Consider the following 18,198-nt stretch of genomic DNA (forward strand, 5'->3'; position numbering starts at 1 on the left):
GGAGACAGGACACAGAGAGCTTAGCTCGGGCCCTGTAATACACAAATAGGTAAATACACACACACACACACACACTTCCCGCAATCAGCTGATCCCAATACCAAAGGTTGTGTTTAAAGAGGCCTGGGCAAATGCGTGACTTGTGTGGCAATAGTCTCCAGAAACTACACTGAAAGGCACCATGAGTATGAAAGAACTTACACCCATAAGCTGGACATTAATAGATATGGAGACGGGACAACACGAGCATAGCTCTTTTCCCGTATGTTACAATTAGGTAAATACAATTAGGTAAATACACACCGAAACCGTGCAGGATACACGCATCTGAGCAGCTTGCAGAGACTACTATAAAAGGAATTGGAGACTGGCCTAGACATATGTACAGCGAGGTAGGGGGCCATAGGTTCTCCTATCTCCAAATTAAATAAGTGTTGGATCACATATAAGGAATGTATAACGAGAGAGAGATAAAACCAAGTAGCGTTGCCAGGCAGAATCAAAACATACGCCAAGTGATAGCCATCGCTTTATAGAAACCCCTGTTGGTTTAAGGAAACTGGCAGATGATACTATGGACAAGGATTTCTTGGGTTTCAGGGATGAAAGAGGTAATATGAGAAGGCTAATCAATGTTGAAAGGGAATTAAGATATATGAAGGAGGTGATGTCCAGTCTCATGGACAAACAAGACCGACTGATCACGGAGAACACAGCCCTGAAATTGAGAGTAGCTGAATGTGAGAAAGTTAGTGCAATAAATGGTATAGATAAAAAAAAATCTGGAATTGAAAGAGATTCAGGAAATTAGGAAGCAAAATGATGTTCTAAAAACCACATGCCAAAATTATGAAAGCTCTTTAAAGACCTTGCAGGCTAAAGTGCAGGACGGGATTACAGACAGGGCAGAAGGTGGAATAGGTAATAATAAGTTGAAGGAACTAAGAAATTAATGGAAACAGGAGCAAGAAGAGGAAAAAGTAGAATTTTCAGAGGTGGTAAGGAAACAAATTCAGGAGAACACAAAAGTCACTGTAATCAAAGTTATTAAAGAGAAAGATGATTTGATGCGGGATGCAGTGGACAAGAAAAAAAGCTTTGTGATTTATGGGATGAAGGAAAAGAAAAATCCAAGTAAATTCATTAGAGAACGTAAAGAAAAAGAATTGGCCAAAACTGTTATCAAACGAGTACAAGACAGCACACAAGAATTTGACCAGAAGGTAGAGGAAGTGATCAGGCTGGGAAGATACAGCAAAGGGGGTAGGAGACCAATGAAAGTGAAAATGAGATCTCAAGTGGCTGTAGAGGAAATTATGGGTAGAAAAGGGAAGCTGGCCAATGATGTTGAGCACAAGGATATAAGGATAAAAAGAGATATGAACTAGAGGAAAGGGAAAAGGAGAAGGTGCTAAGAAGTGAAGATAAGGAAAAAAACGAGAAAAGAACACAGAGAAGAAGAATTTTTACTGGAGGGTTCTGGATATGAGACTAAAGAAGTGGTACCTCAGGAAAAAAGAGGTGGTGGAGGAGGCAGTAAATTAAGAGTGACTTATACTAACATAGATGGGTTGTTATTAAGCATATTGGAAGTTCGGGAATACTTGAAAGAGAAGAACCCAGATGTAATGTGCATCGTTGAAACAAAACTGAGAGCAGAGATCCATGTCAACTTTAAAGAGGGATATAATACCTGGAGGAGGGACAGGAAGGATAAATGGGGAGAAGGAGTGCTAATAATGGTTCGTGATAATATATGTGTGGAGGATGTGCAATATGGTGAGGACAAAGTGCAAGTAATGGGAGTAACAATCAGAACAGAAGATTTGAAGAAAAAAAAAAAAATTATAGTTACATATGTTCCACCAAAGACTAATACATGGGGATCAGAAGAGCATAAAGATATGCAAAGAGAGACAATAAAGTATTTGGATAACATAAGAAGAGATAGAAGAATACTCTTAGTTGGAGACTTTAACTGCAAAAAAGTAAACTGAAGAGAGATGGAAGTAATGGATAATGCTGGGCAATGGAGCAAGAAAGTGTTACAGTGGACTATGGTTAATACAATGGACCAGTGGGTGGAGGAGTCAACAAGGTACAGGGGGGAAGAAGAACCATCATTGCTTGACCTAGTTTTCATAAAGAAACCAGAGCCCCCTCCAATCATACACTATCTTAGTCCAATGGGGAAAAGTGATCATGTAACATTAGAGATGCAAATTCAGGAGGAAGATGAGATAAGTTATAGAGAGGACTATAAAGAAAATAAATAAAATTATGCAAGAGCAGGTTTTGAAAAATTATGGATATATTTTGCTGATATTGAGTGGAGTAATATTATGTACAGAAAGACTGTACAAGGGAAATATGATATATTCTTACAGAAATACAATGAAGCAGTAAAAAAGTTTTTTCCTGTTTATACCTGTTTATAGAGTTCAGAAAAAAATACATGCTTGGTACAATGCTACATGCATACAGGCAAAAAAGGCAAAATATAAAGTGTGGAAGAAACTCTTAAAGCAGGGAAATGACTATAACAGACGGCAGTACAAAGATGCTAGAAAAGAATATATTAGAGCAAGGAGAGGAAGAATAAAATTTTGAAAAAGATGCACTGGATAAAAGCAAAGATGAACCCAAACTTTTCTACAAGTTTATAAACGGCAAAACAAAGAATAAGGAAACAATTGAAAAAATAATTAAAGAAGGGAAGACATACCAAACAGAGAAAAAAATGTGTGAAATAATGAATGAGAGCTTCAAAATGGTATTCACTGCAGAAGATGATTTCACAGAACTTAATAGGACACTGGATTGCCAAGGATTACAGGAGATTGCAGTGCACAAAGAGGATATTGGAAGATTATTGGATAAGTTGGAAGTCAGAAAAGCAATGGGGCCAGATGTTGTATCAGGCTGGGTGTTAAAAGAATGTAAAGAGCAATTACTGGATCCAATTTGGGAAATAATTACAAGTTCAATAAATGAAGGGAAAGTTCCACTAGAATGGAAGAGAGCCAATGTAATACCACTATTTAAAGGAGGAAAGGCAACTAAACCACTAAATTACAGACCAGTGTCACTTACAAGTGTCATAGGGAAGTTATGTGAAATAATTATCAAAGAAAAATGGGTTCAATTTCTAGAAAAGAGCAAGTCATATCAAACAGACAATTTGGGTTCAGGACTGGGCAGTCATGTGTATGAAACTTATTAAGCTTCTACTCGAGAGTTATTGCAGGACTTGAAAACAGAGATACAGTATACCTGGACATTAAAAAGGCTTTTGATAAAGTCCCTCACGGAAGACTACTTTGGAAACTAGAGAACATAGGAGGACTGCGAAGAACCTTGCTCGAATGGACAAGATATTATTTGAAGGATAGGGAAACGAGAACTGATCAGAGATACATACTCATCTTCGGGTAAAGTAACTAGTGGACTGCCACAAGAGTCAGTGTTAGCCCCCACCATGTTTCAGATTTATGTAAACGACATTCACATTGGGATAAACAGTTATATGAATCTATTTTTCTGATGATACAAAGTTGCTGAGAGTTATCAAAACCAGAAATGACTGTCTGCTGTTGCAGGAAGACTTAAACAAGATCTATCAGTGGAACAGGAAGTGGAAATTGGAGTTTAATGCCAAGAAATGTCACATAATGGAACTAGGAAAGAGTAAGAGAAGACCGATATGGAACTATTTGATGGGAGAGGAACAAATAATGAAGACTAAAGAGGAAAAAGATCTTAGAGTGATCATACAAGAAAATCTGAGCCCTGATAAACATAGTATAAGCAAGATATTCGGACTATCATAAAATGTTGACTAATATAAGAGTGGCTTTTCATTACATGGATAAAGATATGATGAAAAAAATCATCACAAGCATGATATGCCTAAGGCTGGAATATGCAGCAGTGGTATGGTCTCTGAGCTCTAAAATGGATATAATAAAACTGGAAAGGATACAGAAGATTGCTAGAAAGACAGTGCCGGAATTAAAGGATCTCACATATGAAGAACGACTGAAGGAAATGGGAAGGCCAACCTTACAAGGTAGAAGAGAATGCGAGGACCTAATAACAATGTGTAAGATAGTAAATGATATTGAAAAGATAGACAAAGAAGACCTGGTGCTGTTGACAGAAGAAGATAGAAGGACAAGAGTACATGAAAAGAAGATCAGGATGAGGCAGTGTGTGAAGGATATTGAAAAATACAGTTTTCCACACAGGACAGTGGAAAAATGGAATGCCTTGGATAATGGAATTGTTACAGCACATAGTGTGCATAACTTTAAAGAAAAACTAGATATATGGAGATAAAGAGACAGGACACTATGAGCCCCACTCGAACCCTGTACAATACAACTAGGTAAATACACACACACACACACACACACACACACACACACAGGTGTTTGACCCAACAGTGAAGAAATATCTGGAGCAGAACAAGTTACCACTGAAGTGTCTGTTGCTGATGGACAAAGCTCCTGCACACCCTCCAAATTTGGAGGCAAACCTACCAACTAACCTTGATTTTATCACAATTAAGTTCCTGCCACCCAACACATCACCTCTGCTACAGCCCATGGACCAGCAGGTGATAGCTAATTCCAAGAAATTGTACACAAAGGCACTCTTTGAAAAGTGCTTCCATATTACAAGTGACACAGATCTAACATTAAAATGTTTCTGGAAGGACCACTTTAACATTTTCAACTGCATCCAGCTGATTTCCAAGGCATGGAATGAGGTCGCTATTTGCACACTGCAGTCTTCTTGGAAGAAACTGTGGCCACAGGAAGTGGAAGAAACAGAAGTGGAAGTGGAGAGAGACAATTTGGTGGAAGAGGTAGTGGATCTTGGTATGAAAATGAGATTGGAGGTGGGTGCTGATGATGTGGAGCAGCTAATGGTGGAACATAAAGATGAACTCACCACTGAGGAACTTGTTCAGCTGAAGAATGAACAAGTAAAGGCTCTAGAAGAGCATTTTTCATTATCTGATGATGAGGTAACTGAAATCACTGCATGAAACACTGCTGAGGCAAAATGAATGTGTGCCATGTGGTCTGAAATGCAGGAATTCATTGGAAAATATCATCCTGACAAAACAAGTTAGTGGCAAACTAGTGGATGGTATGAATGACCATGTTTTTTCTCACTTTAGAAAATTTATTGAGAAAAGCAAAAGGCAGACCACTATTGACAAGTTCTTTAAAAGATCCACCATTGTGCAAGAGAAAAAAACAAAAAAGGAGTTGCCCAAGGAGGGTGACTCCCTACACCAGTAATCCACCACCTTCCCCTGCCACCATCTGTACTGCTTGTGCCAACATCTGCAGCCTTTCAAGGTAATAAATCCTATATTTTATAGTTATAGCATATATATATATATATATATATATATATATATATATATATATATATATATATATATATATATATATAGTAATAGTATGCAAAAAGTAAGAAATTAGGTGGAAAAATATAATTTTTTGGGTTTTGGGAGGTGGTATGGAACAAATTATAATTTCTTCCATAAGAATACATGTATTTTGATGCTATGGAGTAATAACATTTTGGAGTAAGAACAAAATTTTAGAAGGATTAAGTTCGTATTTGGATTAGCATATAAAATGTTTGCTAATATTAGAGTGGCATTTCAATTCATGGGCAATGATATGATGAAAAAAATTATCACAAGCATGATACATGCTAAGCTGGAATATGCAGCAGTGGTGTGGTTACCAAGCTCTAAAAAAGATACAAGAATATTAGAATGAATCCAGAAGATACCTACAAACATGGTGCCCAAAATAAACATATGAAGAAAGTCTGAAGGAAATGGGACTGCCAACCTTACAAGATAGAAGAGAATGAAGAGAACTAATAACAATGTATAAAATAGTAAATGGCATTGATAAAATAGACAAGGAAGACCTAGTGCTGGTGACAAAAGAAGCTAGAAGGACAAGAGGACATGTAAAGATGATTAGGATGAGGCAGAGTGTGAAGGATATTGGAAAATACAGTTTTCCACATAGAATGATGGAAAATTGGAATGCATTGAGTGATGAAGTTGTTACAGCACATAATGTACATAACTTTAAAGAAAAATTGGATAAATGGAGACATGGAGACAAAACACTGAGCCCCACTTGAACCCTGTACGATACCAGGGCCGTGCAGAGGCGGGGGCGGAGGGGGCTTGAGCCCCTGCCCCTTTGAACCTTGATGTCCGAAGTACCCTTTTGCAGCATTTAAGGGGCGCCAAATTGAAGCTGAAAGTCATGAAATAACTAACCTGCAACTTCAAATCCCTTCAAATGCCCCTTTTAAACTTTTGAGCCCCTGCCTGTCCAATGGTCTCTGCACGGCCCTGTACGATACAACTAGGTAAATACACACACACACACACACACACACACACACACACACACACACACACACACACACACACACACACACACACAGACAGAGAGAGAGAGAGAGAAGAGAGAGGAGAGAGAGGGGGGAGAGAGAGCAGCATCAGCAGCGCTGGCAACAGCAACAACAGTGGCAGTAGCAGCAATAATAATGAAAGCAGTGAAAATAACTGTGACAACAGCAGCAACAGCAGCAGCAACAACCACAGTGAAAGCAGCAGCAGCAGTGGCAGCAACAACAACAACAACTACAACATCAGCAACAACAACGAGGATGACAGCACCAGCAGTGAAAACAATAACAGCAATGGCATCAATGCAGCCAAGAAAAAAAAAAAAAAAAAGAAAAAGCAGAAAAAGCGTGGCCAGCAGCAGGCAGAACCCTCCAGCCCTGCAGTGGCTCCTACACTCACCACGTCACTCCCATGCCTTCTGCCAGACCCCTTACACCACATCAAATGGGCCGGCTGCATGACCTCGGAACCTCAGAGGCTCCAATGGAGGTGCCCAGGCTTCGCTGTGAATATTGCCAAAGACCTGGACACTCGACAGAAAGGTGCCGAACTCATGCTGCTGACTGACGGCAGGAGGAAATTTTTCGACGCCAGGAGGAGATGTTTCAGCGTCAGGAAGAAAGGCTCAGGAGGGTCATGGCGGATGGCTTGGGCCGGCAGCAGCAACATCAACCCCCACAGACCTTCCCAACCCCTCCCCAGCCTTCACTTTGGCAACATCCCCAGCCACAGCAGACTTTTCAGCCCTTTCTCTGCCCTGTCAAGTCCCCAACTTTGCAACCACAGTCTGGGCAGCCCTTCAGCTGGAATGCGTCTGCCTAACAGGCTAGCCCCTAACAAGTCCTGTCCTTCTGCCACCCCTCGCAGCCACACCCACACGGCCCGCCGAGGGAAAGGACGCAGCAGTAGCTGCCTTACTGTGGTGATGGCCAATGTGAGGGGACTTAGGACGAATGTTGGTGACCTCACACACAATTTCGCCCTGCGACATGGAGCTGACGTTGTGGCAGTAACGGAAACATGGCTCACTGGGAGGTAGAACCAACATTTGGTAAGGTCCCTGGGTTCTCCCACTGGATAAGGAAGGACAAGGAGAACAGAGCAGGCGGCAGGTGGCAGCCTGCTTTAGGGACGGCCTCCAAACCCAGGAACTTGAGGTGACGGTTCCTCACCTAACGGAAGCACTATTCTTCAGGGTGGTACTGGCAGACATGTACCGCCCCACCAGGCAAGGACGAGCACCCCTGGACTTCCTGACGGAGGAGCTCGACACCCTTCTTCTACGCCATCAATGCTCCCACATGATGGTAGTGGGAGACCTCAACTGCCACCTAGAGCAGAGTGCTTATGACGACCTCTTGGAGGTGCAGGGCCTAACAAATCATGTTACCTTCCCCACGCACATGCGAGGAGGGATGCTGGACCCTGTGCTGTCAGACCTCCCTGAGACAAGCATCCGCTTTCATCAGCTGGAGCCTGTGGGCAGCTCGGATCATTACGCTGTCCTGGCCCGAGTTGAGCTGAACGCAACGCGAGAAGACACCGTCCCACGCACCATCTGTCTCTGAGGGAGGGCTGACTGGCTTACCATGAGGCGTGCCCTGGAGGAGACAAACTGGGGAGAAACCTTGGTGGGTGACGCCGAGGAGCAGGCATGAGGGCTCACTACCAAGCTCCTCGTCCTCCAGCAGCAGTATGTCCCCAGCAGAGTGTACCTCTCCAGGCCTGGCGATCCTGCTTGGTTTGGCTTCCACTGCAAGGCCGCTGCTGAGGCCAAGCACGCCAACCAGCACCCGACGCAGAGGAACAAGGCACTACACAAGGCTGCCTGCAAACGGGTGGTAGCTGCCTGCAGATGGGCCAAACAAAGAAAACAGGAGGACCTAAAACGGAAACTTTGCGACCCAGGAGTAGGAGCCAAGACCTGGTGGAGCTTAGTCAAGGAGCGCCAAGGAGCTAAACACCAAGACGCCATCCCTCCACTCCTCAGGCCTGACAGTTCCAATACCACAAGCAGCTGGGACAAGGCCTCACTCCTGGCTGCAAGCTTCAGCAACAAGATGAGGGTTGGAGACCTGGAAAGACAAGCACCTCACCTGCCACTGGAGACTCAAAGCACCATCACCCTGGTCTCAGTGACAGCTGGTCAAGTTGCGAGGCTCCTGAGAGCAGTGGAGGTGGGTAAAGCCACCGGCCTGGACAACGTCAGCCCACAGCTTCTTAAGAACTGTGCTAAGGAGCTGTCAGGTCCTCTCTCCGATGTCTTCACGACCTGCCTGAGGGAAAAAAAATGGCCTTCAATGTGGAAAGAAGAGCGAGTCGTTCCGATCCACAAGAAGAGCTTGCGGTCTGTACCCAGCAACTACAGGCTGATCTCCCTGCTCTCTGTGGTGGGCAAGGTGCTGGAGCGGATAGTGGCTGGAGTCGTCTGTCAACATCTGAGTGAAAACCATCCCCTCTCAGAGAGACAGTTTGGCTTCAGGCCTGGCCGGTCCACCTCCAACCTGCTCCTGCTCCTCACCAAAGACTGGCAAAACGCCCTGGACGAGGGCCTGGACACGCTCGTGGTAGCCCTGAATATAGCTGGAGCTTTGATAGGGTCTGGCACGCGGGGCTTCTTGAAAAGCTTCACACCAAGGGTATCCAGGGAGACCTACTACTACTGCTTGACGACTACCTACGTGGGAGAACTCTTCACGTGGTAGTCAATGGGCAGTCCTCAGAGCCTTCGCCAGTTCAAGCCTCTGTTCCAAGGGTTCAGTGCTGGGCCCAATCCTGTGGAACATCTATATCGACAACCTGCTCCAAAAACTACCGACAGTGGAAGCATATGCACCCTCTCCCAATCCTACTGCTGCCTTGACAGCCAGAGCGCTGTCTGGCAGCTAAACAAGCAGCTACGGCTGATGGAGCAATGGGGAGAAACGTGGCAAGTCTCCTTTGCACCTGAGAAGACGCAGGCGATGGTCATCTCGCGGTCGCCAGGAGCCTCCAGAGCGGTCTCAGAGCAGCTGTGCTTTGGAGGCAAGGCTCTGTCTCTCTAGGACCACGGCGGACCGCTGCCTGCGCTTCGACGGCCATGTAGGTGCAGTCACCCGCCAGGCGTCTCTAAGAGTCTCTGCCCTGCGGAGGATGGCGGGAACCCTTGACCCATGCGGCATCATCACGCTATACAAGGCGCAGATACGTCCGTGCCTGGAGTATGGCTGCCTGTCGTGGATGTCAAGCACCGCCACCCACATGCAGAGACTTGATAAGGTGCAGCGACGTGCTCTACGTCTGGCGGGATACGATGCACACCAGGACGACCTGCCGCCAGACACCCCCGTCACGTCGTTGGAGCACCGACGAGATGTGGCAGCAATGGTGGTGTGCCACAAAACTCAGGTGCAAGGAGTACCGCACCTCCAACACCTGGGGCTTCCATCACGTGCTGCCCAGAGGCTCACATGAGCTGCTGCTACCAGTGAGCAGACTGTGGAGGTGCCCTTCTCCAACACACGGTAGCACCAACCAAATCTACGTTGCCTGGACCTCAAGGATGTGGAACGCATTCACCACAACCACAACCCAGGTGGAGGACATGTCCACCCAGCAGGTCAAGGTGGCAGCATACAGGTGGCGTGGAACGCAGGCCACTCCTCTGGTGCTAACGTAAAAGTTATTAATGTAAAAAATACTATTCTTAATGTAACTTGACTATTGTTAGGCTTTTTAAATAATTCCATACTCAACGTGGAATTTTAAGCCGAGTATGTAAGTATTTGTGCTATGTTTAAACAAAAAGAGAGAGAGAGAGAGAGAGAGAGAGAGAGAGAGAGAGAGAGAGAGAGAGAGAGAGAGAGAGAGAGAGAGAGAGAGAGAGAGAGAGAGAGAGAGGGTGCTATCCCTACTATCTGCGTCTCCTGCTTTCCTTCCCTCTCCTCGTCAGTCTTCTCCTTATGTCTCTAGAGGGAGAGAGCAGGTGAGGACAGGGTAGCAAGTCAAATTCACAAACCAATTAGAACTCGTTTTATGGAAGAGGTCGGCAGACAAGTGTCCACTGTGTAGAGGAAAACTAAACAAAAAATCGTCAATTCATTTTGATCGATTCTCCTAAACTTTTTGCAATAAGGGTTTGGAAGATGCAATCAGCAGAGTTATGGCAATCTGCCATTATACAACTGAACTGGACACTTTGAGTTGTTACTAGTGTGTTGAATTGAGATAATGATACTGTACTGTGAAGTAATCATTACTCATCTTGTCCAGTTTTATACCTCTCTCACAAAATAATTTTTTGTAATAGTGTTATTGTGAGAGCTATGTAATGTATAGTTTTGATGATGAAGGTAGTAAGAAAAAAACTGTTTGAAAAGATCATAGCAGTCTTATGATACACACATAATGTGGAGAAGTGTGGTAGTGAGGCATGGAGTGAGGCAAGGGTCTCGGAGGAGGAGATAACCCACATGAGGGAGGGGAGGCAAGAGTTCAAGGTCAAGCTGTCAGCCATAACTGTCTGCAACTAAACATTTGTTTCTTGTTGTCTTCATTTCATGAAGTTTCTTATTCTAATTCTCATCAAATTTATGCCTGTAAGGACGTAATGGGGAGTTTTCAGAACTAATCCACCAGATGTCACCACTGCTACATGTCCTTTACTGACATGAGCTAAATTATTGTTGTATTAGATCTCAGATGCATACAGATACATAGAACATTGATTATCATGTTATTGTTTACATACTGTATCTAATTCTAAATATCCTGTACGGATAATTTTGGGAAAAGTTAGTCAAACTAGAAATATTTTTTTGTGATTATCTTGTAATACAGCTATCAATACCTTAAATACAGCATATTACAAATAAAAAAAATCCATTGATTTGGACAATGAAAAGGTAAAAACTTTGATTGTACTATATAGTATGACTCACCTTACTCAGTAACATCATGATATATGTATATAGTTATTTTCGTGAAAATTTTAGCATCGCTTTCATCAAGATCAAGAAGCACCAAAACAATCGAGCAAAGAATAAGCATATCACTGATCAGCTGCAGAGTTAGGAGAGAGAAATATGTGAAGCTTTCCTTCTCCTCATGGTATGGTGGCATGGACATTACAGCAGGAATTAACTATTTGTCTAACAGTGTGTTTGTTAAATTAAACAGGTGGGCAGCCTAGGTTGGATTAGAGAGGAACACTCTCGCCAGGACACTCGAGTTGCCTATTCTTAATTAGAATTGTTGCTTTCATATACTAGTATGCTGATCAGTGTGGTTTGGACTTTTAAGTGACACAGACATGTGGATTAATACACTTCCGATCAAGGATGTACTCTATGGGAAATGTGGAGATGACCAAATAAGCCTCAATGCAAGTTCACAAGAAAAATCAACTTATATACATTTGTTCATGAAAAGGGTTTGATTTTGCCTGTGTTACTACTTAGAAGGAATTATGTAGAAAAATATATTATAACAACTTACTGCATCTCTGTGTTTATAGAATGACATTGCAGGTATGTTCTATATTACCCTTGTGAGAGTGAAAGGGATGTGTACTGTACTGCCACCTGGTGACAACCACTAGTTCTGAAAACTCCCATTATTTCTGAAAAAGTGAGACCTAAATGATGCATGACCTCTCTTGATGCCTGGCTATGTACTGAGTCACTGAGTGAGTGAGAGACACACACCAAAATAAATCCTGCACCGCCCCCCTAAAGTTCGAGTTTAACTGCCCCCCCCCCTTTTTTTTTTTGTGGCAGGTGGAATTCATATAAGCTGGACATTCCCATTTGTTGAACCAACCTTTTCCCCTATTAGTCTGAGTTAGCGATGGTCAACAGTATATACAAGATCCTGTCATATTAGCATATCTCAGTGTCAGACAAAATACCTTTTTGAGCATATCACGGTAGTAGGAAGAGTCTGGGCCATACACATGCCCTGCCATGTCAGGTTGATCATGATATAGGAAGATTAGGTTGGCAGGAACCATGTCATGTGTGAGCCACTTCACAGCCAGGTCCACACTGTTGCTAAGTGAAGCATTGTGTTGATAAGGTTCCCAGTAGGTCACATTCCTCCCATGGAAGGTGACATCACAGCCAGGCCACATAATACATCCACTGCTGCCTCCCAGTTGTTCATTCAGAGTCTACAAGAAGTAGAGTTTTGCTAGAATGTTATTTCCTATACAGTAACTGAACTTATAATAGAGGAGAATCAGTGACTTTTTTTTTTTTATCTATTCTGGGTAGCTATATCATATTTTTTTCCTAAATTTACACATACATCAACATATACCAATCATATTACTATATTTAAAATCTTATACTAGAACTGTGTAATTCAGAGATCTTCCATTATTATGACTCATCCAAAACTTTCACTTCATGATAATAAGGCCATAACACTTCAAGACCAGACAGTGAACCTACCCAGAGAGGCATGACTCCAGGGTTCTGTGTAAAGAGTTCACTATCCTTGATGGTGAGAGTGCGGTTGAGCGCCTTGTCAAACACTGTGTTGCCCACCACACCATGTGACTCTTGGTACATTCCTGTTGCTACACTGAAGTGGTTTGGGAAACTCTTTGTTGGAAACTGATTTCTGTAATAATAAAAATATCTTTAATACCACCACTCCTTTCTAACACAGATGTATGAGGTGGTCTAATGGGTGGGGATGGAGGCTTTATTTATGAAAGTGCATCTGTCTACCATTTTCAGACAATAAAAAAATCCGGTAAATTTTGATGAGCTTTGAATAAATCTAATGATAAAATCGATAAATTAATGTTTTTTTCTATATCCTTCTGCATACATAAAACAGTGCAGTGAAAACTAATATAGATTAATCCAAGACACTAAAATCTATCAGAAAAATTAACCTTTGTTCTCAGGCAGTGGACTAGTGAATAAGGTGGTGAGCGTGGGATCAGGCAGATGTCCACGCATAGGTTCAAATCCCACCATGTACCGCCTTGATACTTTGCCATTTGTCAAGTTGTTTAAAGTTACTGACATGTCACCATGATACACAGGTTCTAGGTGATTACACCAAAGATGCCCTTGAGTGGTGATATGGGCCCTAATATGGGTACCACTATAAATAAAACTGCCTGCACCACTAATGGGTGAAAGCTGAACAGCACTTCCCACACTCTTCAAGTAAACCTACAGGTGTTATATGCCACATGAAAAAAAAAAAAAAAAAAAAGTGCCAAACTAAACCTAACCAAATCTACCTTAATGGTCTCCTGGTACCTTATTACACTTCTGGTACTTCTCAGTATGTAGTTGACAGGACACCATGACCATGTAGAAACTGCTGTGCAGCTTCATTATTAATATAAAATTTCCTTAGTTACTTCAATAAAATAATTCCACTCGCAGCCACTACACTGAGCCATCGCCCAAAATCAAATCAAACTTCAAGTTCTTCCTGCCCATTGTCTGATTTTTTTGGATAGCTTTTTTGTTTGACCAAGGAAATTGTTTCATACATGCTCTAATGATATTCCCTCCTCTACACCACTTTCCTCTTGACACTGCCTACTGACTGGCCATCAAGGTGCAAGATAATCTAGGTATGTGGAGAAATCATGAAATTTGGTAAAATATTGATAAGCTATCTCAAGAACTAACAATAAACAACAGTAAAGATATGTACTACTGTGTTATATGTGATCCAAGTACTTCAGTGAGAACAATGGTTTGTTTTGCTGTGAGACCGTGCACTTGTATGAAAACATTACTGGAGAATCAGTCTTAAGGGCCGGGACACTTGACACCCAATCTTATTTATGTTCTAGCTGTGCTTAAAACATATATTTAAAAGAATGGAAAAAAAAGACCAATAAAAAGGCCGCAAAAGGACTCTAGAGAATTACAATGTAATCCACACAGTGAAAAAAAAATAGTAATGAAATTAATTAAACGAATCATTATCAACACAAGCTAATTCAATCTAACCTATCCGTGGGATGAAAATGCTTATATAATTCAAGGTTATTTAATCAATCCTCCACGAACTCTCCACAAGACTCACATGAACCTGCGTGGCTGACTACCATGCGCATAGACCCGAGTGAGGTGTTCCAACGGGTGCTTGGAGAGCTGCTCCTTGGGGAAACCGTCAAGGGAGACTACCACCACCTGCCGCCCCACGTCCACGCTCTTCACACCGCCCATGAGCTGCACCACTAGGGAGGCCAGGACCAGTGTGTGCATCCTAACGCTATGGAAGGAGGCAAGGATCAGTCAGTAATCCGGAAGCAGGTGACAGCCTCCTCACCCATACGTTAGTGACAGCACATGAACACCTTGGACACCTGCTGATTCTGAAGTAAACACTCAGGGGATACCACCTATATTTTTTTTTTTTTTCTCTCTCTCTCTTTCTCAAAATTAATTATAATAACAATAAAGCCTTTCAGTTTCTTTTAAGTTCTAAATATCTGTCTTGTTTAACCCCTCCAGCTACATTACCTATTAAAATAGGTACTGTTGAATTATCATACATACAATACTACCATAAACAAGTTGCAGTATGCGAAAAGAAAAATAAGTTCGAGAAACCTATAAAAAATACATTACTAGACAATATCTAGTTTCATAATTACAAAAAAAAAAAAAAAAAAAAATTCCTTCAGCTTCAGTATTGATATTAGAATAGAATTTAAGCCCAGTCTGGGGCGGCTCAGAGAGAGAGAGAGAGAGAGAGAGAGAGAGAGAGAGAGAGATTGTCCCATAGTAGTGTATAATTCTAGGGCTAATTTAATCAAAGAAACAAAGACTTTCGATATTTAACATGCATATGGTAACATTATTGATAGCTAGTGTAGTGTAGCACAACATTGGAATACAGTGCATAAACAATATTCCCTTGTGAAGCTTGAAAAATCTGCTGGTAACATTTTGCCTTTCCGCCTTCGGGGTCTAATTTTATTCGGTGCTAATGTGTAAGAAAATTGTGTATATGCACTAAAAATTGACATTCACTACCAGAACACTCAGTCATCCAGCAAACAGAGGAAATGTGCAAGGTTTACTGCCTATTATTTTGATGCCAACGTCGACGAGCGGAAAGATGCCTTCCATGGCAAAATTTCATAATGATATGCGTGTTCCTTACAAAGTCATTCTAGAAAAACGTGCCCTCAAACTCTCTGAAACGCTTAGTAGTCCACTACTATAATACAAATAAATCAGGACTCAGGCACATGCCTCCTGCAGTTTACGCACTAACTCACACTTTAAAAAAAAATGTATAACTGAGAGAGAGAGAGAGAGAGAGAGAGAGAGAGAGAGCGCAAAGAGTAATAGTAATTACCATATTATAGGTGATGATAGCGATGATGACATGAACTGGTCAGTATTTGAAGATCTGAAATCACGCGACGAACTCAAGTCTCATGGTGCGGGAAATTATCCTTTTTTTTTTTCTTTTCTTTTTTCACAAGCCGGCGACAGCGGTCTTGTGCTTGGCTGCAGACACTTCAGCTGATCAATTCTGAATGTGGCCAGAGGGGGATATAGAAGGGATCCGACTCATTTCCTGTTTCGAAGCAATACTTTTGTGTTTGTGGTTTAAACAAGAAACGTTGCAAATTTAGATGGAAACTATTGTGTTCTTTATTAGTATTTACTAGATTGCCTCATCTCCTTTAGTGATGCCTGAGTGACCACCTGTGTTCAAGCTTCGAAAGAAAATGGATACTTAACAGCTAAACAACCCACCACAACGGCAGCTCTGCGAACGAACGAGTTCCTGAAGGACGCCACTCCGGAGCTTGTTCGCCTATTTCAAAAGAACGGCTCGCATGGCGGTAGGAAAACCACAAAACATTTATGTGAGAGTTCTGGAACTGAATGAATCTATTAGAATGTCTGATTTAATAGTATGTGTGTGTGTATATAACTCACCACGGTCGTCTGCTGGTCACCCAGCCAGCCTTCCTCATTACGGAGCGAGCTCAGAGCTCACAGACCTATCTTCAGGTAGGATTAGTCCAGAACATACTCCACACACCGGGAGAGCGAGGCCACAACTCCTCCAGTTACATTCCGTACCTACTTGGTGCTAGGTGAACAGGGCTACACATATTACGTAAGAGGCTTGCCCCTTTGCCTCGCCGTGCCCAGCGAGGCTCGAACCTAGATCCTCTCGGTTGTGAGCCGAGCGTGCTAATAACTACGCGGTGTGTGCGTGTTTCACTGTTTGATCTGCTGCAGTCTCTGACGAGACAGCCAGACGTTACCCTACGGAACGAGCTCAGAGCTCATTATTTCCGATCTTCGGATAGGCCTGAGACCAGGCACACACCACACACCGGGACAACAAGGTCACAATTACTCGATTTACATCCCGTACCTACTCACTGCTAGGTGAACAGGGGCTACACGTGAAAGGAGACACACCCAAATATCTCCACCCGGCCGGGGAATCGAACCCCGGTCCTCTGGCTTGTGAAGCCAGCCCCCTAACCACTGAGCTACCAGGCGTGTGTGTGTGTGTGTGTGTTCACCTAGTTGTGAAATGCAGGAATGGAGGTAAGCTATACTAATCCGTGTCAATAACTGTTTTTATTCAAATTTTCCTTAAAATAATGAAAATTTCTACCTCGCACCACTTTCCCTTCCAGTCTATTCCATGCCTCAATGTTTTTATGAGGAAAGCTTTCCATTCTGCATGTGATTTTTTTTTTTTCTATGTCCCCTGGTTTTCTTTCGTTCAATGCTTTTTCCCGAGCCAGATAAGAAACATTGTACTCATGCATATATTTATTCATCTATCTCCAGGTTCTTTGCGCGGGGCCGAGGTGCTACACGGAGACCGGTGACGGAGAGACCCATCCTCCGAATTCTTCCTCCAGCGCCGCCGCTACTGCCAGGCTCAAGTGGTCGTTCCCAGGGGTCGCCACCACCTGCATGAAAAGAAAACTATTTAAATATATTTGTTTAAATAATAGTTCCTATCAATCACTGCACACAAAGTTACAACACAATGCCAGCAAATAACTGAGATGTAAGACATGATCTGTAAATTAATCAAGTCGAGCTTCAGAAAAAAAAAGTAAATATATATGAAGATAAACAGTGTAATTCGTACCTGCAGTCCAAGAGGGAAGCCATCCTTAGTAAGTCCAAGAGGAACAGCAGTGGACGGCATTTCAGTGGCATTGAAAATTCCATTGAGGTTGATATCGTTCCAGGAGCACAAAAGTTCTCCATGGAAGGGTGCCACTAAGGGCAATACAGGCACTACCAGCACACCATTGTGGCCAAGCTTATCCTGTCCAGAAGAGAACATACAAGACGGAGAAGTCTCATTATGGAGGTGAACTAATGACAGACGGTGTATCAACGAATAGGTCATTAAGAATAGTTTTTTTTTTTTTCTTGTTCATGCTTATCTACTCTTTGTTACTCCGTTATGTGTCTGAGGTCTAGGAACCATCTATGAACCTGTTTACCAGTGAGCAAAGATGTTCAAGGTTCAGCTGATCGCTGTTGTCATATGGAGATCTTTATGTTTTAGCGATTAATTGTTACAGCGACGCACAGCGTTCTTGAATTTAACTTTATCTATATTTATGAAAATTTTGAAATATAATCAAGTAATAACCTAAAGATTGCAACACCTACCATTACTGCCTTCTTTTCCTCTCACACGCCAATCAAAGGCGCGTTCTCACTGGCTGCGATGCTTTACTAGCTTACCATAGGCCGATGCTGGCGATT

The 18,198-nt window shown here is 42.6% G+C and overlaps 2 protein-coding genes and 1 long non-coding RNA gene across 7 annotated transcripts in view; 1 reads left to right on the forward strand and 2 right to left on the reverse strand.

The window, feature by feature from the left end:
* LOC123499631 (bis(5'-adenosyl)-triphosphatase enpp4-like) overlaps positions 1-15,948 on the reverse strand; it is a 47,609-nt gene extending 31,661 nt beyond the window's left edge. For 2 of the 5 annotated variants that reach the window (XM_045247954.1, XM_045247956.1), the window contains exons 1-4: positions 15,788-15,948; positions 14,504-14,692; positions 12,892-13,063; positions 12,348-12,608 (exon numbers count right to left, since the gene is read on the reverse strand). In XM_045247954.1, the coding sequence (XP_045103889.1) occupies positions 12,348-12,608; positions 12,892-13,063; positions 14,504-14,692; positions 15,788-15,819 (654 nt within the window). In that variant the 5' untranslated portion in view covers positions 15,820-15,948. Of the gene's footprint in view, positions 1-12,347; positions 12,609-12,891; positions 13,064-14,503; positions 14,808-15,787 lie in introns of those variants that run through there. The other 3 variants (XM_045247952.1, XM_045247953.1, XM_045247957.1) reach the window with 3 other exon arrangements.
* LOC123499633 lies at positions 14,676-17,750 on the forward strand. Its single transcript, XR_006673053.1, has 3 exons — positions 14,676-14,800; positions 16,126-16,283; positions 17,257-17,750. It is a non-coding gene; the product is annotated as an uncharacterized LOC123499633 (long non-coding RNA).
* The window catches only part of LOC123499632 (fatty-acid amide hydrolase 2-A-like), a 37,833-nt gene continuing 36,860 nt past the window's right edge, over positions 17,226-18,198 (reverse strand). The window contains exons 6-7 of the mRNA XM_045247960.1: positions 17,567-17,749; positions 17,226-17,381 (exon numbers count right to left, since the gene is read on the reverse strand). Of these exons, the coding sequence (XP_045103895.1) occupies positions 17,280-17,381; positions 17,567-17,749 (285 nt within the window). The 3' untranslated portion in view covers positions 17,226-17,279. The remainder of the gene's footprint in view (positions 17,382-17,566; positions 17,750-18,198) is intronic.

This window comes from Portunus trituberculatus, chromosome 50 (genome assembly GCF_017591435.1).
Source record: "Portunus trituberculatus isolate SZX2019 chromosome 50, ASM1759143v1, whole genome shotgun sequence".
Classification (NCBI taxonomy): domain Eukaryota; kingdom Metazoa; phylum Arthropoda; class Malacostraca; order Decapoda; family Portunidae; genus Portunus; species Portunus trituberculatus.